Genomic DNA, 25,167 nt, shown 5'->3' with positions numbered 1-25,167 from the left:
GCGATGGTCTATGTACCGATCTCTCCATAACGAAGTCTCGCGCCTGCTTGAAGAGCACGATCTTCATTTCACCTTTCACAAGACAGATGAGCCTCGTGATTGTACGAAGGAATACGACACAAACATAATGGGGCGGTTCATATGCCGTAACCCTGCATGCGATTCCGGCGGCTGGTCCAGTAAAAAGATTGCAATCACCATAAGAATGTATCATTCAGCACAGTACAATGCGAGGGTCTATCATCAGCGATGCAAAAGCTGTGATCGCATCAGTCGCCCAATCTTGAATGAGTCGTATGCGGATCGAGTGGCATATCGCATCAAGAAATGGAATGGAATCCAGTTGGACCGTCCCTTCTATTCAGGTCAAAGCAAGGGTCCCCACAATAGCGACTTGTGTGAGGGCTGTAAAGCGGGACACTGCAGCGTATTGGTGAAGACCAGCTAAACCAAGTTCTTTATCGTGCAGTCAGTTCTTCATCGGACAGGGGAGGAGTCGGGGTGGGCGGGGTGTTGTTGAGGTCGGCCACTATATTGAAATCAGCAGAGATCATCACAAAGAAGCAAAAGTACCACACTGGTCTAAAGAGTGCAATTGAACTGATCAGAGGCAGATGGAGAGAGATGTGGAGGTGAAAGCGAGAGAGGAAGGTAGAGAGCTAATGGAAGAGACGAGATTATGAAGAGAGTTTATGATGTAGAGGTTTAATAAGAAAGAGAGCTGATAAAGGAAGATAGCTGATGAGAGAAGAACAAAGGGGAAAGAAAGCTACCTTCATGTATTCGGTGGGGGGCATCGCGATTACTTTCCTTCCCAGAGGAGAGTCCTACAAAGCGCCTCATTCACCACTGCCTTTTGAGTTCATTCATTCCATCTTGTGGCATACATTACTTACTGCATAATTCACCCCGAAGACGGCACATGTGAAGCACTCCTTCACCAAACGACTACGGTTCACCAGTGCTTATCGACGGACAGCCTGAGTGGCCTAGCGACTTAAACAAAGGCTGACCAAGAGAGGAGAATAAAGGAAACGGTAGGAAGCGTCGCCGACCGTGCATGTGCAGGTTGCCTCGTCAATAATATCAACAATGGAAGTTTTAATATTGAGGAGAAGAGCGGCGGAAGGTCAGGAGGAGCGTCATGAGTGGACAGTCCGATCACGTCACCAGTATAGTGATAATAACTGCAGCCCTAACAGAACGTTTCTAGCGCTATCTAAGATGGAGACTAACGATCTTGTGGTCTGATTTTGTTGATCCTTGCCGTGAGCGCAGCAGCATCCTCAATGCTGTATTTCAAAAGCACACGCGTATCCGAAGGCGGTTGCTTTGCTATGCACAGACCAGTGCGCCATTCCTTCGATGGGCGGATCGGCCGCGGAGCAAAGTTACCGCCGCAGTTAGGACAGACGCCGGCTAGTTTTGTCTCCGCACAATTGGCGCAGAAGGTGCATTCGTAAGAACATATGCGTACCTCTGTTGATGCTGGTGGCAGGTCTTTGTCGCAATATTCACAATTTGGGCTTAGTTGTAGCACCATGATAGCTTGTCTAGGACGGATAGAATTCAGATATGAGTGATGAAGGAACAAGATGTTTAGCTCATGCACTGAGGACCTCTCACTCTCTATTTATGCGACCATTCGCCCGTGCTTAATAATAGGCTGAGATACAAGTGGGGTAATTTGTCCGGCAGCGCGCTGAAAACATGACGGCGACTGACAAGTTAAATTAATACTTTGGGAGGCAGATCTACGGCGGATGATTAGCGCGTGCTGTACATATGTCCAGTTAACTTCTGAGTTTAGCCTCATCTATGTTCATAACAAACCTAGGCTTTAAGCAGAGGTTCGATTTTTATGGCGTGGAACGGGCGAGATGGACTCCTGCAACCGGTAAGATAGTAAGTATATTAGAGGAAGGCACGAATATCTAGAAGAAGACATACCCCATCTTTAATAGCAATATCAAACATTTCTGAGCGAATGACTAGCCAGATACCAGAAATTATGTCAAAGACCGTTCAGCGGGATAAGCCCCACCCTACTGATTCTGATTTACTGACTTCTCAACCTTGACAATCACAGCATCTGAATCATCCTCATTATTCCTCTCCACTTTCACTGGAGCCCAACCCATACCGGAATGTGGCCGAGGCTCGAATGAGATGGTTGGGCCAGGGTTCGGCCCTGGGGGCATTCCATACTCATACATGCTGGTGTCCATCAGCCTCATTGGCATTTTTGCATACTGTATCATGGTTGAGGGCATTGGGGAATCAGCTGCAGATAACATGGATGGCATAGCTGGAGCCATAGAGTACGGTATCGAATTGGGGAAGCAATACATCCCTGGCGGCGGCGACGCAGAATAATCATCACTTGGAGAATAGGATGCCCGCGGGATATCGGACAGAGTGGGCATATTTGGCGCAAGTGGGTCCCATTTCACGAAGGGAGCCGGCTGGAGAGGTTCTTGTTTCATGAAGATGCCCGAAGTCGGCGGCGGTGGCGGTGGCGGCGTATCATTGAGCATCTGAGCTTTGAGATCGCCTTTCGGGTATCTCTTGGCAGATTTTTTGACTTTAGCTGCTCTGGCTCCCGTTGTTCCTTCCATCTGTTGTCGGAAGCGGGAATAGCGCATGCGAGCGGCGTGGCCGTTGGAGATTTCCAGTTGAGAGGCGACCAAGTTCCAGTCCACCTGGCCAGCTCTCAGAATTAGCTTTCCACCCTATAGAAAATATTTGGAGGGGGGCTGTGGGAGACGAAATACCGATTTCAAATCCAACTGTTTGAGGATGGCATAGAGAAACTTGGGCGTTGGCCCCTCTGTTTCCATGGCCTTGCCTCGCTTCACAGCAGAGGAAGTCATATTGACAGAAGCACGTGGAGGATGGCCGATGAAGCAGTAAGATGTTCAACTGAGAAGATAGCAGCAGAGAGCGTTGGTTATATGGAGAGGTGCATTTCCTGCACATGAGGCAGAAGGTATATATCCATTTAAAAATTGTGAGAAGCTCCGTCAAAAATGCGAAATGCAAACGGCTTCCTACAGCAGTACAACAACAAAACAGTACATACTATTTCTCAAACCAAAAAAATATTGTAGATATACAGTATGAGTCAATTCAGTTTGCTTGTATCATAGACCTTTGTCTAGAGTTCAAGGGTGAATTTCTTTGATTTTCTCAATAACAATGAGGCGAAGCATTCATCCTGCTTTCTCCATGCACAACAAACACATTTTATATATAGCAAAGATAATTTTGCCAATTATTTGAGGGCCGTAGAAATCGTTATAGCCTAGCTGTCAATGCTGTCAGGAAGCTGCAAGAATAGGAGGTGCCAGGTTGAGGAAAGCCGTCGCGTGTTGGCCCCAAGCATTTGTATTGTATAAAACATGATCTAGTTACTCCATGTCATTTTGACGTAGATCCAAGTGTATAGCACATCTCAGGACTCAAGGAGCGAGTATGGGGGGAGGTGAATAAGAGAGGTGAATAAGAGAGGTGAATAAGAGAGGTGAATAAGAGAGGTGAATAAGAGAGGTGAATAAGAGAGGTGAATAAGAGAGGTGAATGAGAGAGGTAAATGAGAGAGGTAAATGAGAGGGGTAAATGAGAGGGGTGAATTAGAGGGGTACATGAGAGAGAGAGAGGTAAATGAGGGATAGTAGTGAATTTGCGACGATTACCTTTTGAGAACCATAGGCCTTTAAGGAAGGATAGCCCGCTAGATAGATCAAATAGCTCGTAAGATCTACCTTTTAGAATAGACGGACTTATGAACCTATCCTCTATGCTCGTAAGGCTCCCTTAGTAGGATGCCTCGCAACGCGAACCCTATAGTTCTAGGTCTCTTGCGAAGACTTAGGTAGGTATATCAGAGCGAAACCTACCTATGTGTCCAAGATCGAAGTTTGCGAGTGCTGCGAATCTGCCCTACGCCACGGCAGGCTATACTTCCCATTGCAGGTGCTTTGACGCTCACAGGGTTGTAATGGCAGTTCCTGCGACGGAGGTGTGGGAGTGATCTCGCTGGCACAAGAGAGGATATTCTGGCGACAGCGGGTGATAGAGACTAATTTCCCGAGAATAGCATATTCCAGTTTGAGCTTGATGCTGTATGCAACAGGCTTAAACATGACCTGAATAGCATAATAGCCTCTATACTCGATGGCCACGATGGCAACGTCGAGTATAACGATGACAATGTTAATTATGAGTAGTTGATGCAGGATACTGTTGAGCCGGGCCCTTGGACGCAGGCGTAACAGTTTGGCCGTATCCCACACGTAAATGGTCGATATAATCAGTTCCTGTATACAGAAGCCGATAAGCTGGATATGTTCCATGATCCGATAACCTCGCAGGAACTGAGCAGACTTCGCCGACACGGCCCCGAACATCAGTACAATAATGGGTACATGGAGCAGGATCGCGTTAATGATGATCATAAAAAGGACAGCGCGTAGCACTTTGCTGTTTTGCTCTACAATATGCAGACGCGACCACAGCACGACAGATTGGCCAGTCACCATGCCGCACCAGCCGATGACGATCAATGCGACGCAAACGGTTGCGGGGACACCGGTGGGAAAGAACAGAAGCACATATCCCAGGACGAGAGGGACGATGCTGGCGGAAGCCACAAGCAGACTCCAGAAGTAGGTCCCACGCCAGCGCTTGAACGTGGCGAAACATATAATGATGAGTTCAATGGCATTATACCAGGCCACAGCGGCGAAGGCGGCGAAAATATGGGTGCGCACAGAGAGTACGGAGGCATGTGAGGTGAGTAACGGGTCGATACTCATGTTTGGACGTCAATATAGGAGAAGAGAGCGCATTGCGGGTTCTGGGGCACTGCTCGAGGAAGAGGAAGAGAATGATATCCGGGTAGAAAAATTCAGTCTCGAGCAGCAAGCACGCGCCTGATGTGCGAGCACGCGTACAGTGGAGTGTTCGCCTGATGGAACTTTTATCACTTTTGTATGTCAAGCAGCATGCTAATCCTGAAACACTAACAAAGAGGTAGGAGACTTAATACATCTTAAGATATCTGAGACGATAATATGGAGATTTCTCGCCAAGCCAAAAGCAAACTCAAAAGCAGACTGACAACCTGAGGCTGTGCAAGCCACAAACCTATTGATTCCTTATATTATTCGGGAAGCAGCTTGGTTCTCGCCTATGCTGTTTGGAACCGCGGTTTCCAAAAGGACTAATCTAAAGAACTGAGTTTAACAAACTAAACGCGGAGGAAAGTTTAATAGTGACATACTGCGGCGTCCTGATTGGACACAAGGTCACTCTCTCTCCAGTTCATTTGATCTACCAGCTCTAGTGTGGAGGATAAACTGGCAAAGAGGATTGGATAGACTTAGGTTGACGTCTATTGCTTTCCCGTAATTGGCTGACCGTTTGGGCTCGGGGAAAACGTGAATCCACACAAGATTACCCTACTTTGTACCATGAGCCACAACTTGTCCAGCTATCAACCTGTATTCAGCATACTTGCAGACTTGGATTGAACAACTGACTATTAAACATAAGTCTTGATGCACCCTGAACCCACCCTTTCCCGCTGCTTTCTCTCGTGCTGAGGCATAATTTAAATAATGATGATCCTGATTAGAGCTCTGTCTCCCAAACCGCCACGTGACTCGAGCCATGGACGTGGCACCCCGCCAGTGTTCTACCGTGGTTGAGGCGTCCGCCTAAATCTTCGCTCGGATTACTAATGTCGCAACCTCCGCTTCTCACTGTTGAGCATTCACTCCGTCACCAACTGTTTTATGGATAGTCTGAAAGCTTATATCTGCTTTGCGGGTTATTGTTGGCAGGGAAGATTGTGCGGAGCACCGTATTTGGCCAGGGGCTGACCTGGGGGCTTCATGTAGCCGTATTCGATCAGATTGAGTCTAGGGTACCTATAATACTACCGACTTCATTATTTCCCTTGAGAAGCTCTGGGATTTCCCTCTCTGACAAGTAACGGCTGATCAAATCTAACCACTACGACTCTTTCCTGCTGGTTAAATGGTCCATCAACCAGATGGCTCTGGAGCTGGTGAAGTGGCTTGTTAGGATATTTAATGAGCGACCGTTGAATTGTCACGAGACCTAAATAGTAAAATGTGTGTTCTACGGGAGGAAAATAAGTGGAAGTGCGGAATAGGCGTGCCCTTCTCTTCTTTCCCTTCTCTACCTGCAGACGGGAGACAGCCCTCATATTGCACGGAAGGACCAATTCAAGAGGCTAGGAGGAATATGCAGTTTATACCAGGTCGTATGGCACAATCCATATGATAGTAAAGGCAGTAAGACCCGCACAGGCTAGGAGGCTCCGTATTTGACTCGCGATTCATGATAAGAATAATAATCTTCTTATCCTTCATTCTTAGTTTTTTGGTTTGGCGCTTAGCATAACTATTACCTATATCACATCGTCCATAAGTAGTATATTTTCGATGCAATGCTGGAGAACAGAGTCCAAGGACTCGCACCTATTTAACATGCAGTTTGCAAGCGGACTAGACCTTTCTCATTAGTCCCATGTCAGGCTCCGTTCGACACTGAGCCCAAGGCTGGGAAAAACAAAAAGTCAAGGAAACTTTTGAACTCATCAAATAAGACATTTCTTTACGTTATATTCTTGTGTCGGTCGTGGAGTAAGTGCCAAACTGCGTTGTCGTTGGGCTGTCTGAGAAAGCGAATGAGGCTGATACTTGACGTGCCAAGAAGCACCCGCAGTACTTGGGCCCGCATGAGATGGTTCTATAGGCTGCCAAAGGTCAGTCAATGTGACTGACATTGAAATAAGACAAGACAAATTGTAATGATGGACACTGAGCATATATCATGCCAGAAGTGGATACTCCTAAGAGATAAAACGCAGACGTTGTAAATAGGCCGTTCATGGAGGATTACCCGATGCAAAGAATGTGCTGGCAAGACGCAATAGCACACCAAATATAGCTTCGCTCCAAATATCAGAACCAGAATCTAGGTTTGCGCTTCTCAGGTAGCCTTCATTGCTTTCCATAACCCTGTTGTGTCCGAGTGTTGCTTCTGAACCAATGGATGAAAATGGCAGTTATTCGGGCATATGATAATACCTGGATACAAAATAATAAAAGAATATAACGTTTTACTTGCCTGGAACAACTGTGCTTTCCATCATCATAGATCTGCTTTTAACTACAAGCTGAAAGCCATAACGGCTCTGACTAATCTGCCCCTCGCTCTTCCTCAATCCACCTCGGAGGGACATATATATATATGAGCTCGGGGACTACGATCGACACTACGAATTTTGGTGACTTGGAGATATTATCTCAGATCTAACGGCCATCATGTCTGTGGTTGCAGTTGGGGCGTGTTATGTGGACACTATCCTGACGTAGGTTGCCTTCCCCTCGTTCCTCTCCAGTCTTGCCGCGCACAAAGCGACCGACCGAGAAGGGGGGGACAGTTAAATCATAATGTTCTAACGCATCTAGAACACCACATTATCCCGGGGAAGACGAGAAATTGCGCGCCTCCAGCGTGACACGACGCCGTGGTGGAAATTGTCCCAATACCTTGGAGGTGTTGCAACAGTTGGCCCAGCATGCCCCATTAAACCAGTCACCGACATTGAATTTGATTACTGTGCTGCCAGCGAAATCTTCGGTTGCATCGGAGCAAATCAGATCTGCCTTCGAGCCTCGAGTTCGGTTAGATCACTGCATTTACCGGGACCAGTTTACCGAGCCGGCATCTAGCTACATCATCAAGAGCCAGTCTACGGGCAGCAGAACCATTGTCAACTACAATGAGCTTCCCGAAATGACTGTGGAGGAGTTCTCGCGGATTGCAGATGACTTAGGCCCTCGAACAACTTGGTTCCATTTTGAGGTGCGTGGCATGAGCCAAGGCTTTCTGGGATTACCGACTTGGAGAAGAAGCAAAATAAATTTCCGTGCTAACTGCTTCCAGGGCCGAGTACCAGATGTGACCCTTGGCTGCATTCATTATCTCCGACAACACTTTCCCAATGCTCGTGTCAGTGTGGAGGTCGAGAAACCCGGTCGAGACGGTCTACAGGAGCTTGCTGGAGAGGCGGATGTGGTTTTCTACTCAAAAGGCTGGGCCCTTGTGAGAATACTATCATGCTTGCAATTTTAGTTTCGGACCTTGCTGATACTTGACAAGCATAATGGATATATATCAGCAGAGGATTGCTTGCGGAAGCAATCGAGCCACACACCGAAGGCGTAAGTGACCATCCACATATCACCTTCAAGTATGGAACTGATAATTCATAATTCTAGATCTCTTCTCTGCTGTACCTGGGGCCAGGACGGCGCTGATGCCTTTGAGCCTAATACGAAGAACTTCGCCCACGTGGCCGCCTATACTGCGGAAGATTTTAGAGTGGTTGAGTAAGTGGATTTAACATTTCGCTCTGATGATCTGGACTGCATTTTCTAATACAGAACAGTACCATTGGGGCTGGAGACACGTTTATTGCTGGGATGCTTTATGTTGAGGCCCTCGACTGCCAGGAGAAAGACTGGGATCTTCCACGGAAACTGGGGTTTGCAAACCGGGTGGCCGGAATGAAAGTGTCGCAAGAGGGATTCTCAGGGCTGCATAGAGCATTGGAATCATGACGATAATCCTCGGGCGCAAACCATGATCCGGCCCGATGAGGTGACGGGAGAGCGCACGTGACTGAGAAAGTCGTCCAGGGCGGCGAAGGACAAAAATATTCTGCCGTCTACTTTTTTTTGATCTGCGGCAGGCTTCTGCAACTCCAGAACTTCCCAGCCAAAACAACAATCACGATGGCAGCAGTCTACAAGACAGTCTCCAAGAAGAAGGCTCAGCAACCTGCTGAGCCAATGGACGATGAGGACATTGACATGGAGGAGCTGCTCAACGACGCAGACGACACGACAGACAGTGAAGAAGAAGAGGAGGAGCAGGGCGTCGAGGCCGCGAAAAAGCAGCTGGCTGCAGGTCAGATGCCCAAGACTCGAGTCCTCATTCTGACTTCGAGGGGTGTGTCACATCGGTATGGAATGATTGTTACAATCACCAAGGGTTTAAGCTGATCAAATTTACTGTCCTCCAGTCACCGACACCTGATGTCCGACATTTGCTCCCTCCTCCCACACACGCACAAGGAAACCAAACTGGATACGAAGAAGAAGACCGCCGGTTACAACCTCCTCCTGAACTCTCTCGCCGACCTGCACTCCTGCAACATCATTTTCTTCCTCGAAGCTCGCAAGCAAGGCCAGGATCTCTACCTGTGGCTGGCGCGTCCCCCGAACGGCCCCACAATCAAGTTCCATCTCAACAATCTGCATACTATGGCAGAGCTGGGGGCTGGATTTGCCGGCAACTGCCTGAAGGGCGGACGCGGCTTGGTGGTATTTGACCGGTCATTCGATGAGCAAGGGCCGGACATGGGCGCTCCTGGCACAGAATACCGAGCTCTGATCCGCGAGATGCTGCGCGGAGTATTCTGTGTTCCTAAGCGTGGCGTGAAGGGCATGAAGCCTTTCGTCGATCGCATCATTGGTATCTTCGGGGTGGATGGCAAGATCTGGATCCGGGTCTACGAGATTCGCGAATCGGAAGGTGACAAGAAGAAGGACGGCGAAGAGACGGTTAAGCCCCTGCCCAAGGGCAAGGACGTTCAGCCCGAAGTGTCTTTGGTGGAGATTGGCCCTCGCTTTGTCCTGACCCCCATCGTCATCCTGGAGGGCAGTTTCGGCGGCCCTGTCATCTATGAGAACAAGGAGTACGTCAGCCCGAACCAAGTTCGTCGTGAGGTCCGCATGAGCAAGGCCGGCCGGTACTCGCAACGCCGGGACGTGACGACGGACCGGGTGGCCAAGCGCGCGGATCTGGGGCTGTCGGAGAACTCACAAAAGAAGGGGGATGCATTGGAGACACGGAAACTGTTTGCATAGAGGATCGATGTGTTTCTATCCGTTGGGATGATATTCGGAGGCTTCATGTATATTTGATTATCGTCATGGTTTGTTCAGGCGTCGGGACCGAGTCTTTGAAATTGAAAAGTTCTTGCAATGGCCATAATTAAAGTAAATCTCCATCTCCTTAGTTCCTTAAAAATACATCATTGAGCCGCGCCGAGGGTAAGAAAGGTCGAATCAATCAGGGGATGGGAGCAGCCATCGACTGATAGATCAAGAATGCTTCCAGATCCATGGTGGAAAAGTCAAAGTCCCAACCCATGTCGGATTGTGTGAAATCACGCGATTCCTCACCAGATCCGCTAGAACCGAACGTGTCTGGTATCTCTACCTGGGGAAGGCTTGGTTGAAATGCCGATATATCCGGATGTGACCCTGATAGATGAGATGGGCTTGCGAGGTCAGTCGTTGTCGAATGCTGGCCATATCCAGTGATGGGCTCTTGAGCTCTCGTGGAAGATACCAACAAATCGACCTCATGTCTGCTGCTCTGCTTCGGGTAGGGTGTCCACTCGTATGAAGGGTTGATCTTTCGCAATACAGTTTGTATAGACGAAATGGTGCTGGCTATGGGATCACCGGCTCTAATTGTCGACAAATTCTGCAATGCAGCATAGACCCACGGCAAATAGACCGAGGCGGAATTTGGGTCGTGAACAAAATTGTATATCAATGTGAAGCAAGCGCTTCCCATAAAATATCCGTGATAACGCATTTGCTAGTTCCTAGTTAGCATGAAAAACGATGCTTTTAAGGTAAAGTTAGATAGCATTACCCTGACATGATCGTTGACATAGGATGCTTCGCATAGGTGGTATATTGTTCTTTGCGCTGCAGTGAGTACATGAGTGCAGGCTTCGTTCAACCATGAGGGAGTCTCTGTATGCCGATTTGTTCCATTATTCGTAGACCGATGCCTCGACATTTTCATATCCCGCTGCCAGCGTCCACGAAAGATGAGAAATGGGCGAAATGTTAAGAGAAGAATGTGGTAGTACACTATAGATCTTCAGTTTTCTCCTCTAAAGCAGATCTAGAATAGACTCACAAGTAGTGAAAATCGTTTGCTGAACTCCAAGAGATCCCGTTTGTATAGCTGCGCCTAATCCAAACCCTAGAGTTTGCTCTAGCCGTCTCTCATGGCTACGCAGGTCTTCCGCAATCGATAGAGCAACCTTCCACATGTATAGCAGAGATTCGTGCCGCTGTCCATAGATTTGGTCGGCCGACTTAGAAATCGTTTCAGAAAGATGTACTAAAAGCCGAATAAAAGGGTCTGGCGTATACTCCGTCGCAATGTCTTTCAGAGACATAGACGTGGGTCGGCCTAGCTGAAAACAAATCCATCTATCACCAAGGTTAGAAAAATAATTTAGAATTCAGTAGAAGACCGGCTTACGTCTCAAAGAAGTAGAGAGACCACAAGGTTGTTCGTCTTTCGTCTACGTTTTCCTGGCTCTGGGAGTCATCATTGGGTGCATCCTTATGCAGACCAGCTGATAGGGCCTTCCGAGTAGCACACCCGAGATGCAAAAAGGTTGAGTTTGGGCGGCCTTGTTCGTTCTGAAAATGGGCGTATTGAATTAAGTCAGTGGAGGAGGCCCACGTTCCTATAGGCAAAACTTATCATAAGCAATGATATTTGGACCATCTGATGGTTGACCACATCATCAAAGGCGGCCACTGTAGTCTTTACTCGTTCAAAGAGTACGTCACCCCAAGCATAGTACTCTGTGCCAAGAGACCCACATGCTAGGGCTAGCAAGAGAATAGCCTTAGTGAGTGTGTCGGGATGAATGGAAGGGGAAAGGCTGTAGAGTTGATCCAAGGTACGCTCGAAGTTATTCTTAGGACGATATGGCATGAGGTGGTAGAGAGTTGACAAATAACGGGAGAGAAATAACGTGGCTAGCTCATATGGGAGAAAGGTCAAGGAAACCTCCCTAGTATTGGGTCCCTTCCCCGCCTCATGAGTATCTAGGGTGCCGAAGAATATACGACGGAAACTGAAGAGGTCTAGGCCGGCCCCGGCTTCCTCGACCTGGCCGGAGGAAACTTGAGGCTGGGTCGGATGATTAGAGACTAGTTCTTGATAAATATGCTGCATCAAGGAAAATGGCGATGTTGGGCCATAGTACAGCTGTATCTGGCACGAAGGCGATGCCATGTGTGTTGCTGACACACTGGTTGGGAAATCATGCATGAGGGACGGTTTTCGCCCAGGCTGGGGCAAGCTGGGCGAGGAAAGGCGTGAACGAGGCTCTCTTTCACTGGACCCAACATGCTGCTGGGATGCCTTGTCATCGTTCCACTTCCTGCGTTGCCGAATGAAATCGCGATAGACACACGGAGTGCTACGCAGATGACAAGTCTTGCAGGGACTAAGGCCGTTGCAACGGATTTTTCGCTTGCGGCATTCCTGGCACGCCTTCGGGTTTCGCCAGCCCGATGGGGGCGTCGTGGAAGTCCCAGCCATATCCGAAGGAGAGTCGAACAGGGAGAAAGAACAGTCCTTCGGGGGTCCGTTAGCCGCGTGTGTGCGATCAGGTATGTGATCTGTCGGATGTTCGGATATCGAAGGCGCGACCGGGAGTAACGGACATGAGAAGTATACAGGTGAGGAGCATCTTAAGGTGAATTTTTAGGTTTTTACCGCAGGACCCCGGAATGACGCGTTCAGGCCATTGCGCCGCTGTGGGTTCGATGGGCCAAATAGCAAGCTGGGATTGGCGGGGTTAACTGCATCCACAAATCCGCATCCGCAAATCCGCATCCTATGCGCATAGAGTAACACGATATCGGCGATAATCCGCGGATATCTTGTTACTATCCGCACTAGCATAAATCTCTCTTTATTCAGATAACTCAACATTTTGACAAATTTATGTAAATCAGGATCTAAACGGATTGATCCTAATCCGCCCTGCGTAGAACCACGGTGCAAATCCGGATCAAATAATTCGATCCGGAAATCCGCCTCATCTCGGGGCCTAAGGAAGTTGAGGTAAAAGCTTATGCGCCATGACTATAAGCTGCCGCTGTACGCGCGTTAATTTCACGTTGTAATTTCTATCATTCTACCCTGCAGCTATTACTATGCCGCTACCAAAAGCAACTCTTGTATTTGTCTCCGGTGCTTTCCACGACCAGGACATATTCGAACCGGTTATCCCCTGGCTCCGCCGGACAGGGCACCCGCTGGACTTCAACATCAAACTACCCAGTGTAGGCAACAACTCAGCGAGTAGCCTACAGGAGGACGCAGATACGATTAGGAATAGAGTGTTGGATGTCTTAGACAAGGTGGATGGGGGCAACAACGTTGTCATGGTGCTATTCTCTTACGCAGCTGTGCCGGCAGTGCAGGGACTCGTCGGTCTCGACCAGAAGACTCGTGGACCCGGAAAGACAGCCATCCTAAAATTTCTTTTTATTTCGTGTAATATGCCCAAGATAGGCGAGAGCCTTCTGAAACAGTTTGAGAATTGGGCCAAATTGCAAGATTTGAAGACGGATCCTTCGGTTGAATTCAAATAATCAGCAACTTGACTATGTTAAAGCTAACCGTTCTATTCTCTCTAGGATGGCGTGCCTACTTTTATAGCTGGCCCCGATGTCTTCTATAATGGGCTTGACGAGGAAATAAAGGCTCATTTCTACACCGAGTTAAAGACCCAATCCGCAGCGTTAGTGTTACCTCTTGACCTGTACTAATAGTATTTACTAAAGAGATCTGTGCGTGCAAAGATCTCTCCTGGACCCCATCACTCAAGCTGCCTACTTGGATATTCCCAGCTGGTACCTAGTCACTAAGCTCGATAATATCATGCCACGAGACTTTCAGATCCTCTGTACGAAAGTCATTGGAGAGAAGCTGCAAAATGTTGAAGAGATTGAAACTGGCCATAGTAGCTTCTGGATTAGACCAGACCGTGTTGTGGACTACATTCTGCGGGGTGCCCGGAGTGTTGAGAAGGATTTATCGTGAACTTTGTTTGCTGAATCGAATTCCGATGTCATGTGTTATAGTTCCATGCAGATAAACGAGTCTATTCCGAAATGAATGTATGCTGCACTAGCAGCAACTCAGCTATAAGACATTCATCCGCGCACCTATAAAATCTGTCTATCCTGGGGCCGCGGTGAAAGACTAAGCTAGCTCACTCATATCCTGGATTCCGCACATAGCACCGTGGTGAGTGTTGCGAGCTGAATGACAATGTGAGCTCGGACTACTCCTCTTTGTCTAACTGACTCTATACGTAGCTTTACTTCATGTGCGCCGTCTATGTGATAAGACCCGCGACAGCCCTGATCTGCGTAGCTATTGACACACGACATCAAGCTTCCTGCCTTCTCTGCTCCTGTTGCTTCTGCACCCACTCTCTAGCGCCCATTCCGAGCTGGCTCACTCTTCTCCGTCTCGAATTGCATCTGGTAGGCCCTTACCCACTGCTTATACGATTCCTAGACCTCCTCGAGCGTCTGGCAGTTGTCGCTCGCGGTCGGGGCAAAGACTACTCCGTTTTTATTGCAGCAAAACCAATTACCGCTACCCATAGCACCTTAAGCTCCTCGTATAGCAAGGCGATGTAGAGGACGAAGAGAATAGAGGGGATGGAGGATCCCTGCGATTCTCTAGCCTGTTTTCGGATTAGTTCAAAAACCTCGTCATGGAAGAAACTCTGGTCCGTAAGGTAGCTATTAATCTAGCTTATTACCCATTGCGGAAAGCCCTTCTTTTGTAGGGTGTCCAGGAGTCGCTGGTGGCATATGGTGTTGAAGGCTCCCTGGATGTTTAGCTGTAAGAGCGAGGCAACTGCCCCTTATGGGACCACACCGTACGGACCTGATCCGTAGGTAATTTAACTGCTAGCTCATGGTAACACAGTATTCGGTGGCTAAGGAGCGTATTCTAGTGCTCTCCGTCGCATTCTAGCAACTCGAGCTCTCCGGCTTCGACTCGGCACTGTCATATAATTACTGGGCCTTGGCGGCGGCCTCATAGAAGGCCTTGCCATGGGCCTCCGCAATCTGGAGTTCGAGGGCTGTGGGCTGCCTGGAGCCGTCGGCACCCTAGTGTGTAGTGGTCAGCATGGGAAATGCTTTAAATTGTGTCAGAATTACTTACGACGAAAGTATGGGCACCCCAGGCACTGCCACCGTGAATATCCTCCAAGTTGGTCAGGAGGGGGTAAACGTTCTTATAACCCAAAGCGACGTAGATGAAGCCATGGTGAGAAAGAGTGCTCATGGTGGCAATCGCCGCCGACTCTTGCCCACCACGTAGAGTACAAGAGGAGACGAAGAGACCAGCGTATTTGCCCCAGTAGCCACCGGTGGCCCAGATGCTTCCGGTTTTGTCCCAGAAGGTCTTCCACTGAGCAGGGAAGTTACCGTAACAGGTGGGGATTCCGAAAAGGACGGCATCGTATTGGAGAAGGTCGGAAGCCTCAACAACGGGATAGTTGGACTTCTGGGGAGCGTTCAGATTGGCGAGAATTTCGTCGCTAAGGGTCTCGGCGGTCCTAGAGAATCAATTGTTAGTGACCAAGAAGAGATAGTTGTCGGTGTGCTAACTGGTAGATATTGGCCTGGCCACCAGCGGACTCAATGCCCTTCTTTTCGGCTTTAGCCAACTCCAGGATGTGGCCGTACATAGAATACTATTGGGACCATCAGTGAGATGGATCGATTAGAAAGTTAGCCATTGGAAGATGTACGTAGATGATAGCAACCTTGGGAGCCATGGTGACGGTAGAATATGAGAGCAATGGAACTTTTGTAAGAGAAACTGGTGAGTAAAAGAGCGAGGTAGGTGGACTTAGTATATTCTAACCTTCACCACAGAAGGAAATGTACTAGGTATCACTCCTGCCATAGTTTGAAGTATGCAGCACCAAGTATAGTTAACGCTTTGGCAAGCTTGCAGATCAGTCGTTGGTGACAAATAAACCGCGTAGCCTCATTGGCCCTTTAGGATCCACCCGGATATAGCTCGGATTAGATTCGTCAGCAAAAGAAACAGTTTCATCAGCGGGATTTAGGATAGACTGACTATTCTGAATATTAATCTACTAGTACGATGGCAAGCTATGATTCAGCAAGATCAACTTTACTTGCCAGGCAGAAACCCAGCACCCCTCTTTTTTTGTGCTATTTAAGCCAGTCTCTCCCTCTTTTCCTCTATATACTATTTTTTTTTTCATTCTGATCATCTATCAGTCCAAATCAAAGATAACCATAAGCTCGGATGTGCGTTTAGTGTTCTTTCACATCCCTTTTAAAATCCTACACTTGCTGTTAAATGAATGACTGCACTGCATTCATTAAATTCGATCCTGTCTACGCACATGATCACAGATCACTTGGTCAAGTGATTTAGCCCTTGTCACTTTTTGTCTAGATTGCTGATCAAAGAAAAGAACTAGATAAAGCAGTCCAGTCATGTCTGACAACCCCCACGGTAACTCGAATGGAATGGAAACTAAAATCGGCCGAGTAGGTTGAGTTTGTTCTATTTTATTTACTTTTTTTTATGCTTTCAATTTTTTGTCCTCTGTCACCGAATCTCATGGAGCTAACATCTATCCTTGTAACCCTGACAAGGACACCAAGGGGGACTCTAGTCTCTCCACTTCGTCCATTGTCAACGCCACTAAAAGGACTGTTACTACCACTGAGTATGACTTCCCAAGGCTCGCAACTATGGGGGAAAGACGCCGACCCGGTGGCAATCCGTCTAGAGAGCTCTTTTCAAATCTGTATGCTCAGAAGCGCATCTCTGCTGACCCGGACATGGCGGCACGCCGCGCTAGCTGGAATGAGCAAACCGTCCAAGGAGGGTTATTCTCGAGGTGGTGGAATGCATATACATGGGGAAACTAGTCTTTTCTCTGCTCATTTGATAAATATTATTTTTCGTTGATCCGCGTGCTTTGCGGTTTGCATTTTTTTTTAAAAATAATTCTTTGTTAGAAATGCGGGAAAAAGGGATAAAAGGACAAGAGAATATGATTTAAATGTACAATTTTTTTCTCTCTTTCCTTTTGGCCTTGTCCTGCCTATTCCCTCACTTTGTTTTTACCAGGATATCATTGGATGTGAATATTAGTACATCCATGCTGTTCAACTGAAACAAGGGCAGTACTAAGTATGAAATAACTCTGTGACATCACTGGATTTGTCTGCTCTGCAATGGCTTAGTATTTGGTGAATCTATGTGCATGCTTGCTTGTAAATAATTCGCGAAGTTTTTTGTCTAATCCATTGAAAGTCTCTTCTACCATATATTATCGCATTGCCAATTGTCTGGTATCAAATATATGAGACCCTACCTCACTGACTCGATTTGACCTCAATAAAAGGAGCGATATCTGAAGCAACGGGGAATTTGCCAGCTGTATAAAATTGTGCCCGAAACTAGGTTGGTGGTCCGCATTTCCGAGAGGCACGGGGATATTAGTCATACATTCCTTTGTAAACTTAGAGGCGCGGAATTACGACAATCCAGCTCAATAGAAAAAATGCCTCACCAGCGCTGGTAGTTAGTTCTTGCTGTTTCTGAGCATCTGCCCTCCACAGTTGCCCCTATGCAGTGATTGTGGGGCGCCAAGACCATGTGATCACGCATTAGTCATGTGACCAGTGACACGACTATGGTCACCAACGCCGTCACCTCCGTCTTGCAACCATCAACAATGGCGAGGCTTTCTAACTCCAGCCCTGTCGGGCTGCTGAGCTGCCGCTCTTTTACCATACTCATTGATGTTTCATCCCAGTTTTTTTTCCTTGATTTGGCCAGCCCCAACGGTGGGGTACCGCTCAACTAGGCCCCGGCCACGCGCGACAGCCGTTGTTCGTCTCATAACGGCGCTGTCGGACCAGACCTATTGGCAGAGACATTCTGACAAGAATATACATTTGCCATTTTATGCCGTACGGCACCTTTGTTTGAAACCAAACTATTACCTGAAAGAGTGAGCTCTTTGTTGACGCGCTGCCGGTGACCACAAAGCTGACAGCTCTCAAAGCTATACAGTCAAACGTGAATACATTTTTTCCATAATGTCAATCGACCATTTGGCGACAGAGCTCCTGCTCCACATTTTTCGATCTTGCGACTCCATATCCGATGTTTTGAACCTGGCAGCCTCATGCCGTCGACTCCATCGCATCTTCAACTCGACCAACAAAGTACAACTCCTAGCCAGTGCCGCAGAGACTGAGTTCGGCCCGCTCCAGGATGTCATCCAAGTGGTGACACACAACGTGAGCCAGCCAGCTCATCTCATCCGGCATGTGCCCATGTCCGATGCACTCCTCAAACAGATAATCCAGCTGGGTCTGGCGGCGCGGAAATGGGAGACGGTCTACCCATTCAAGAAATGGAAGACTGACTACGAAATCCGTCGCTCGCTGACTGAGCAAGAGAAGCTGCGGTTGCGCCGTGCCGTATACCGGTTGTGGCTGTACCATCGCGCATTCCACACGCGTGCCTACGATCGGTTCTCTCGCAGCCTTCGCCACGTCGTGACGGAACGCGCCCAGCTGCTCCACAACTGGTCTACTGCAGAGCTGGCGGAGATGGAAGACCTACGCCTGGTCATTTCTGACGTCGTGCAAAATCACATCTGTCCCAGCAACGGCGCCATCCAGCGCAAATTCCGCAAGCGATACCCCGAGAGTACCCATCAGCTTACCTTCAATATCCATCTGAACTATCCTCCCACCGAGTCCTCACCTGCGGCTTATCACCAACGATGCAACGAAAAGAGCCCGAGTGATCTCTTCGGCCAGTACTTCCACACAGCCCATCCGTCTAATTACACCGAGTCGTCAGCCAAGATCCGGTCTCGATTCCGCAACGACCTCTCCCATGATCCAGGGTACGAGGGATGGGGTGATGAGATCCCTCACTACTACGTTGTGCAGGACATGATGAAGCTCGACCCCGCGCAGGTATTGTGGCTGCGTGAGCATGCACCTCTCAAGGAGCAGGTGGAGGATTTTATTTGGTCTTTGGGTGAATGGTTTCGCGATAACGGCGAGACATTCGGGGACACGCTCGAGTTTGTCATGAGGGAGCGTGGCGACGATGTCAGGGAGTTGCGAGCCGCGATCCTTGATCGTGAAATGGGCATAGTGTTGGAGTAGCGATGGGACCCCGTGTGCGACTGTTATTTGTTTTGTTTTGTTTTTCTTTCCTTGATAGCGCCTTAGACATACACAAAAGAAGGGAATATGAAACATACAATCGAAGCATTGAATTGGGATAGGGGATAGCCCTCACGTACGCTGCGTATCATTTTGCTCTATCCCAGCAATCACCGGATTGCCCCCTACACTGTGTGGGCTTGTTATAGCCATGACCGAAACCGAGGCTGTGGTATATATGATTATCTATCATCGACTGGTCGATTACTTTTTGAACCTCCGTGTCTGGGCCTCCGTGGTTGCCGATCAAGTTCACACAACCCATCATTTAATCGTGGGAAGCACTCATGCGCAGTGATCTTGGAGTGACAACTGTTGACTATGTACGCCATCGTTAGCATCATAATAATAGTCATAATCAACGTTCACATCGGTCGAAATCTTGACATGGGAAATGTTGTTGTCCAGCAGGCGGAGATGGACACGAAAGATAACTAGGAGAAAGATTACGCAATAGAACCGCAGAGTCCAATGTACGGATTTGCATTTGCACCCGGAACAGTTCGTACAAGCCCACGCAGCCTCAAATGACAGACGCCCAACCAACCACCTGCACACCAACGGGAAGAGTCACGAAGCACACCAGTTCGACGGAAGAGAAAGAAGAAAAGAAAAAGAACATCAATTTCGTTGGGGGTCACGCAGGAAAAAAGCGAGCAAGAAAATAAATCCAACAGAGCAGGGAACAAGATCTGCGGTGCCAGTTTCGCCATCCAGAAGAAAAGACACCCATTCTCCTCTCCCATCCATGTGTATCCGCCCCTCGTATCTCTCTACCAGCCCCGTGTATCAATCATCTTCGTAGCAGCCGAGTGACAGACTCCCAACACAAATCAAAGCCATCCCAGAAACGCATCGCAAAAGTCGAAGTTTCGTTGCGGTCGGTGTGCGTCGCCCTCGCCGGGGCGTGTCTAGCAGCAGCCCTGCTTCTGCTCCGAGTCCTGCGGAGTGAAGTCGATCACGCGGCGGTCGGGAATCGAGCCCGATCCGCCTTCGCCGCCCTCGATGGCCTTGCTGGAAACAATGCGGTAGATTTCTGGGTGCCTAGTCAGCGCTGCGGGGGTGGAGGACATGGGGCCCACCAACCTGTGAGGATGTTCTGGAAGGCCAGCTCAACGTTACTAGCGTCCAGGGCGGAGGTCTCGATGAAGGAAAGGTTGTTCTCGCCTACGAGCGGGGGTTAGCGGTGTTACCGAGAAAGAGTACCGGACACATACTGGCAAACTGCTTGGCCTCCTCCGTGGGCACGGCGCGCAGGTGTCGCAAATCGCTCTTGTTACCCACAAGCATGATGACGATGTTGGAATCGGCGTGGTCCCGCAGCTCCTTCAACCACCGGTTGACGTTGTCGTAGGTTTGGTGCTTGCTGATATCGTAAACAAGGAGGGCACCGACTGCACCGCGGTAGTAGGCCGATGTGATGGCACGGTAGCGCTCCTGACCAGCCGTATCCCAAATCTGTGCCTTGATCGTCTTGGAATCCACCTGAATGGAGCGGGTTGCGAACTCTACACCGATTGTGGATTTCGAGTCCAGGTTGAACTCGTTGCGGGTGAATCGACTCAGCAGGTTGGACTTGCCGACGCCGGAGTCTCCAATAAGCACCACTGTTCAGTCCGCCGGATCAGTATGTGCGGCCAGGCAGTCGAGGGGTTGCGGGCAGGGAAGGGCCCGTAGGCTGCGGGTTCCGCGCGTGGTGGCAACGTTACCTTTGAACAGAAACTAGAGTCATGGCGAATCAGTATATCAGTGAGAATCGAATGATCATCCGAGAACTCACATCATATTCGTCGTTGGCCATTTCGAATGGGGGGTCGAGCTAGAACAGCTCGGGGGGCGGGGGGAGAGGGTAAAAAAGACGGTAAACGTGTTCACAGAAGAAAGCGGGAATCACTGCGCGGAAGAAGAGGCGGGGTCAGTATGACAGTGAGGGAAATGGATGAGAGGAAGAATCCGAAGGCAACAGAGCCGCACGAGCAGAGTACTCACCAAGACAAGACAGAGGGTGGGAAGGGGAAGAGAGGATTATTGGTTGATGCCTCGCCCATCTCTCTCCTTAAACGGCCGAGCCCCTTTGGATGGTCACGTGCCTGGTGCTGTCAACCCACGCGATCAACAAAGAAGAGAGACGGGTCGACCATGAACGGATGATGCGTGGGGAGGCGGACTTGCTTTCTGTCTTCCTGCACATTATCTGGGGTCGTCCGCCATGACTTCCGATGCGCTACCCTCCAGCGACTGGGATGCCATCTCTCTCACTTCAACGATATCAAGTGATCAGTGCTCCACATACGAGGTCGAGACGATCCTCGCGCAGAGAGACCTGGAAGATGGCCCGCAGTACCTCGTGAAATGGGCCAACTACGGCAGTGAAGCAAACAGCTGGGAGCCCGCGGACGCCTTCGATTCACCGGAAACTCTGCTGGAATGGGAGCGAAAGAAAAGAGACATTGACCTGAGGAGGGTACCGCCATTTGATGTGGAGGCCTGGGAAAACCATGTGCAACTCATTAGAGATAAGACAGCCCAACGCAAAGCGAGACGCAGAGAAAAGAGACGCCGGCTGGCCCTTCGCTCGCCCAGTCCAGATTCTGGGCAGCCAGCAGAGGCAAGTGGCTTCACTGCAGGCATCGGAAGCAAACGCAAATTCGCCGCGACCTCGATCGCCTCTGACCAGTCTCCGGAGCTCTTTGTCCCCCTCGAAGATTCTCCAGCATTCGTCACCCAGGGCGCCCCGGAGCCGGTCTCTTCAACTGTCTGCAGCTCTTCATCGGAGACACCTCTGGTGGATGGAAAGCCATCCAATGCCCGCCCTCCAGCGCAGCTACCCATGGTGCCACCTGAGAAGCCCCCGCTGGTGGGCTTCGGTACGGGCAATAAGCATAACAAGCGAGTGAAACCCAATAGCTGGGACGAGCCGACGCCAGATATCACGCGGCTTGAGCTGAGGAAGCCATCAGAGTTTCCAGCAAGGACGGGTCATAAAGGCAGTTCCTACCTTCAAATCGGGTCTTCTGGTAGAGCGCCACCCACCTCCAACACACAGAATGAAACGCAACTGAACGCAACCCCTTCAGTGCAACCGCAACCTACTCCCGAGGATACTCGAGCGATCATCACATCGACTACTCTTTCATCTCCGACAACCCTCATTTCACCTGGTACGAGGCCTTCGCGTGCGGATTTAGACATCTCGTCAAGGGCTATCGAACCGCGGAACCGCGCAAGACCCTCTCGCCAGCTGAGCGACAGAATCGGTCCCTCCAGACAGCGCGAGTCGCGGGATAGTTATGATAACTACAGACCAGGAGGTCTCTTTCGCGAATCACCTCCTCTCATGGATTCATATAGGCCTCAACGCGATGATGGCTTTCTCCCGTCTCAATTCAATTCTCCCAGACCGGAGAGGTACGACCCAAGGTTTCCACAACCGTTGTCTGCCAACGATGAAGCCCCTTCGGTTGAAGAGCAAATCAAACGGATGCCTGTTCCGTCACGTCGCCATGGCGCAAGATTTTTTCAACAAAAGGGCTATAATTACTTCTGTAACCCAGGCGAAGTCCTTGCGCAAGTGTATGTGGGGCCTCAAAAGAAGTATGTCGGGCCTGTTAGACTGTGTGGTGCTTCAACACATAGAGATGTCATTGCCCAGCTTGTGAAGAACAACCGAGGTCTTCAGCTTGAAGTTTGGTTCAGGTATTTGTGCACGTTTGAAGAGTACAGCGATCTGTGTCCAAAGGTGAGCGACTCGATTTACCATATGAGTTCATTTTCGTCTCTAACGGCAGCTGGAAGCACCCAAGGCAGGTGGAGTGCAACGCTTGGGCAGAAGGGTTCCCTGACACGAACCGAGCGCTCGTCGAAATGGCAGAGTATCTCCGTGAAAGACGCCGGGTAGCGATCTACTACCCTCCAACCAATGAAGGTTACGTGTGGCTTGCTTATTCTCGCTGGTCCCAAGCCTTTGATATTCTCACTCATCCGATGATCAAGGATATGTCAAATGGCGCGCCCTTGGTGTTCGCGGTGCGGAAGCAACTGGCGCCTATGAAGAGACTGTTGACTTTCCATAGAGAGCTGCGATTGCCATCATCTCCCCGTCCCAACCTGTCTCTCGGGGGTTGTGTAAGCATTAGCACTCCTCACGGTGATTCTCATAGTCCAGACCAGCCAGGTTCTGCGGAAGAGTTGAGAACACGAGGAGCTGCCCAATGGACCCCGATTGAATCCTTGGAGCGAGGATTTATCGTGAAAAGCCAAAGTGCCGAGGAGACATCTTTGTATCAAAGGCGCAATGCTGAGATTGCGGGCCCCGAACCACCCGAGCAACCTACACAATCACCACTCGGTTCTCACCCTCGTCCCCAGGCAGTTGCTTTTTTTGGAGATCATGGCCACCATGCGCATTCTCCTCCGTCCAAGCCATCAGAGCACGTTCAGCCCGTTTCTGATCTTCAACTCCAACCTAGGGTGCCCACGATGGGCGACCAGTCCGCTCAATCGTCAGAAAACGATCCAGATTCCCTTAACAAGAACCAAAAGCCGGCACCAAAGTCATCTAGCATCCAACACCTATCAATCGATACTAGTTACCGCGCCCAGACGCCTCCAGCCAACATATCGTTCTCTGAGGCTTTCAAGGCCGATTACAATATCACGATGAAAGACCTTGCAACCATTCAGGATAACCAGAGGATAGCCAAATTTTTCTACCTGTGGTTTCCTTTACACGAGGACGACTTGGAGTATGTCAGGATGGCGGCGTTCTTGGAGGAAAATGGTGTGACAATCCTATCGAATCGCAAGGCAGATGATTGGAGCAAGTTCGTCCACAACATTAAGGGCGGCAGCGTTGCTGTGGTATGTTTACCCATTCCTCTTAAACCAAGGTCAAATGTCTAACAATAAACGCAGTTTCACGAATCGTTTTCGGATTATAGCTCTCTCAAGCTTCCTATCCGCTATGCGTTGCGTAACCCTTCACTAAACTTCTGGAGTGCTCGTCTTGCAAGACCTCTGGAGCATCCTGATAGACGCTACCCGACGGTCGGTGAACATTTCCAACGTCTATTCCCTTACGGTTCTGCGATCTTAGTCACTCCGGATGTCCTTCTCGCAGATTTGAAGGGGACTGCGGTGCTTCTGAAGTGGTTTTGGTACTCTCGAATACAAAAGCCTGGCACCTCCAAGCTTCTGTTTCCCCCTAACATCCTAGAGTGGATCGAGACGATTCTCACTACAGAGAACAGGGACCAGACCAAGGATATTCTGTACGTTGAATCCATCCATTCATTACAACTAAGCTCTCTAACAGCCTCGCTATCTAGGTGGTTAACGATCCTTGCTTGGATCAAGAAGAATAATTCCGTCGACCCGGATCTGCGACGGTTCTGGCCTAGTAGCTTGGACACTCGGTACCTCGACAGACCCAACAACAATGTCCTTTCGTTCCCCATGCACGCATATGGCCCACAATTCAAAGAGGCACAACCGTCTGCTCCTGAGGATAAACAATGCGTCAACAACCTGATCGAAACATTTGCGGGTTGGTGTCTGGTCCACGCAGCACGCTTCCGGCGCTTTGTTATCATCACTTCGGGACCACAGCAGAAGCGAACTGATAGCTGGGGACATGTCGAGTTTTTCAACCTCAAGACGTTCTACGAGACGTTTAAGGTCGACTACCAGCGTCTCTATCAGGAGATTAAAGGAGAGGCGAAGCAGGCCTCTGATTCTTCCACCTCTATCACATCCAAGCAGAGCCATTAGGAGACCACTCCAAAAGAGATCTAAATGGTGGCAAATGAATGCTCCGAAATTAAACTAAGAGAAGAATGGCTTGGCGCACTATGGCTATTGCTCCTGATATCCTTTCCTTTTTGCTCATAGCGTTTGTTTTGATTTTGAGATACCCCCCCGTTTTCCTTGCCTCGGATCACTTCTTTTGCTCTTTTGA

The 25,167-nt window shown here is 49.3% G+C and overlaps 13 protein-coding genes across 13 annotated transcripts; 7 read left to right on the top strand and 6 right to left on the bottom strand.

Annotated features, from left to right (window-relative positions):
* Positions 1-2,045: 2,045 nt before the first annotated feature.
* N7510_000237 (uncharacterized protein) lies at positions 2,046-2,873 on the bottom strand (the record flags this gene model as incomplete). Its single annotated transcript, XM_056972167.1, has 2 exons — positions 2,046-2,702; positions 2,775-2,873. The coding sequence occupies 2 exons, from the start codon at positions 2,871-2,873 to the stop codon at positions 2,046-2,048; spliced, it is 756 nt and encodes a 251-aa protein (XP_056837284.1).
* Positions 2,874-3,899: 1,026 nt separating this feature from the next.
* N7510_000236 (uncharacterized protein) lies at positions 3,900-4,817 on the bottom strand (the record flags this gene model as incomplete). The annotated part of the gene is made up of 1 exon (XM_056972166.1): positions 3,900-4,817. One exon carries the CDS (start codon positions 4,815-4,817, stop codon positions 3,900-3,902), a length of 918 nt encoding a protein of 305 aa, XP_056837283.1.
* A 2,541-nt stretch (positions 4,818-7,358) lies between these two features.
* On the top strand, positions 7,359-8,172 carry N7510_000235 (Ribokinase-like protein; the record flags this gene model as incomplete). The annotated part of the gene is made up of 2 exons (XM_056972165.1): positions 7,359-7,405; positions 7,506-8,172. 2 exons carry the CDS (start codon positions 7,359-7,361, stop codon positions 8,170-8,172), a joined length of 714 nt encoding a protein of 237 aa, XP_056837282.1.
* Positions 8,173-8,834: 662 nt separating this feature from the next.
* On the top strand, positions 8,835-9,104 carry N7510_000234 (ribosome biogenesis protein brx1; the record flags this gene model as incomplete). The annotated part of the gene is made up of 1 exon (XM_056972164.1): positions 8,835-9,104. One exon carries the CDS (start codon positions 8,835-8,837, stop codon positions 9,102-9,104), a length of 270 nt encoding a protein of 89 aa, XP_056837281.1.
* Positions 9,105-9,137: 33 nt separating this feature from the next.
* Positions 9,138-9,971, top strand: N7510_000233 (Ribosome biogenesis protein BRX1; the record flags this gene model as incomplete). Its single annotated transcript, XM_056972163.1, has 1 exon — positions 9,138-9,971. The coding sequence occupies one exon, from the start codon at positions 9,138-9,140 to the stop codon at positions 9,969-9,971; it is 834 nt and encodes a 277-aa protein (XP_056837280.1).
* Positions 9,972-10,176: 205 nt separating this feature from the next.
* N7510_000232 (uncharacterized protein) lies at positions 10,177-10,920 on the bottom strand (the record flags this gene model as incomplete). Its single annotated transcript, XM_056972162.1, has 2 exons — positions 10,177-10,713; positions 10,771-10,920. 2 exons carry the CDS (start codon positions 10,918-10,920, stop codon positions 10,177-10,179), a joined length of 687 nt encoding a protein of 228 aa, XP_056837279.1.
* A 97-nt stretch (positions 10,921-11,017) lies between these two features.
* Positions 11,018-12,471, bottom strand: N7510_000231 (Zn(II)2Cys6 transcription factor; the record flags this gene model as incomplete). The annotated part of the gene is given in 3 exon segments (XM_056972161.1): positions 11,018-11,342; positions 11,395-11,605; positions 11,619-12,471. The coding sequence occupies 3 exon segments, from the start codon at positions 12,469-12,471 to the stop codon at positions 11,018-11,020; spliced, it is 1,389 nt and encodes a 462-aa protein (XP_056837278.1).
* A 620-nt stretch (positions 12,472-13,091) lies between these two features.
* N7510_000230 (uncharacterized protein) lies at positions 13,092-13,983 on the top strand (the record flags this gene model as incomplete). The annotated part of the gene is made up of 3 exons (XM_056972160.1): positions 13,092-13,517; positions 13,578-13,681; positions 13,743-13,983. 3 exons carry the CDS (start codon positions 13,092-13,094, stop codon positions 13,981-13,983), a joined length of 771 nt encoding a protein of 256 aa, XP_056837277.1.
* A 529-nt stretch (positions 13,984-14,512) lies between these two features.
* Positions 14,513-15,745, bottom strand: N7510_000229 (NADH-quinone oxidoreductase Pst2; the record flags this gene model as incomplete). Its single annotated transcript, XM_056972159.1, has 5 exons — positions 14,513-14,696; positions 14,980-15,071; positions 15,127-15,523; positions 15,576-15,661; positions 15,719-15,745. The coding sequence occupies 5 exons, from the start codon at positions 15,743-15,745 to the stop codon at positions 14,513-14,515; spliced, it is 786 nt and encodes a 261-aa protein (XP_056837276.1).
* A 2,317-nt stretch (positions 15,746-18,062) lies between these two features.
* Positions 18,063-19,151, top strand: N7510_000228 (F-box protein; the record flags this gene model as incomplete). Its single annotated transcript, XM_056972158.1, has 1 exon — positions 18,063-19,151. The coding sequence occupies one exon, from the start codon at positions 18,063-18,065 to the stop codon at positions 19,149-19,151; it is 1,089 nt and encodes a 362-aa protein (XP_056837275.1).
* A 971-nt stretch (positions 19,152-20,122) lies between these two features.
* Positions 20,123-21,012, bottom strand: N7510_000227 (Rab family GTPase; the record flags this gene model as incomplete). Its single annotated transcript, XM_056972157.1, has 5 exons — positions 20,123-20,247; positions 20,298-20,378; positions 20,429-20,818; positions 20,921-20,933; positions 20,992-21,012. 5 exons carry the CDS (start codon positions 21,010-21,012, stop codon positions 20,123-20,125), a joined length of 630 nt encoding a protein of 209 aa, XP_056837274.1.
* A 408-nt stretch (positions 21,013-21,420) lies between these two features.
* N7510_000226 (chromo domain-containing protein) lies at positions 21,421-23,109 on the top strand (the record flags this gene model as incomplete). The annotated part of the gene is made up of 1 exon (XM_056972156.1): positions 21,421-23,109. One exon carries the CDS (start codon positions 21,421-21,423, stop codon positions 23,107-23,109), a length of 1,689 nt encoding a protein of 562 aa, XP_056837273.1.
* A 581-nt stretch (positions 23,110-23,690) lies between these two features.
* N7510_000225 (uncharacterized protein) lies at positions 23,691-24,980 on the top strand (the record flags this gene model as incomplete). The annotated part of the gene is made up of 2 exons (XM_056972155.1): positions 23,691-24,071; positions 24,126-24,980. The coding sequence occupies 2 exons, from the start codon at positions 23,691-23,693 to the stop codon at positions 24,978-24,980; spliced, it is 1,236 nt and encodes a 411-aa protein (XP_056837272.1).
* Between the last annotated feature and the right edge of the window lie 187 nt (positions 24,981-25,167).

Source organism: Penicillium lagena (assembly GCF_028827675.1).
Source record: "Penicillium lagena strain IBT 129212 chromosome Unknown utg000001l_segment0_segment0, whole genome shotgun sequence".
Taxonomy (NCBI): domain Eukaryota; kingdom Fungi; phylum Ascomycota; class Eurotiomycetes; order Eurotiales; family Aspergillaceae; genus Penicillium; species Penicillium lagena.
Note: the sequence above shows the minus strand (reverse complement) of the source record. Positions and strands in the feature narration are given on the sequence as shown.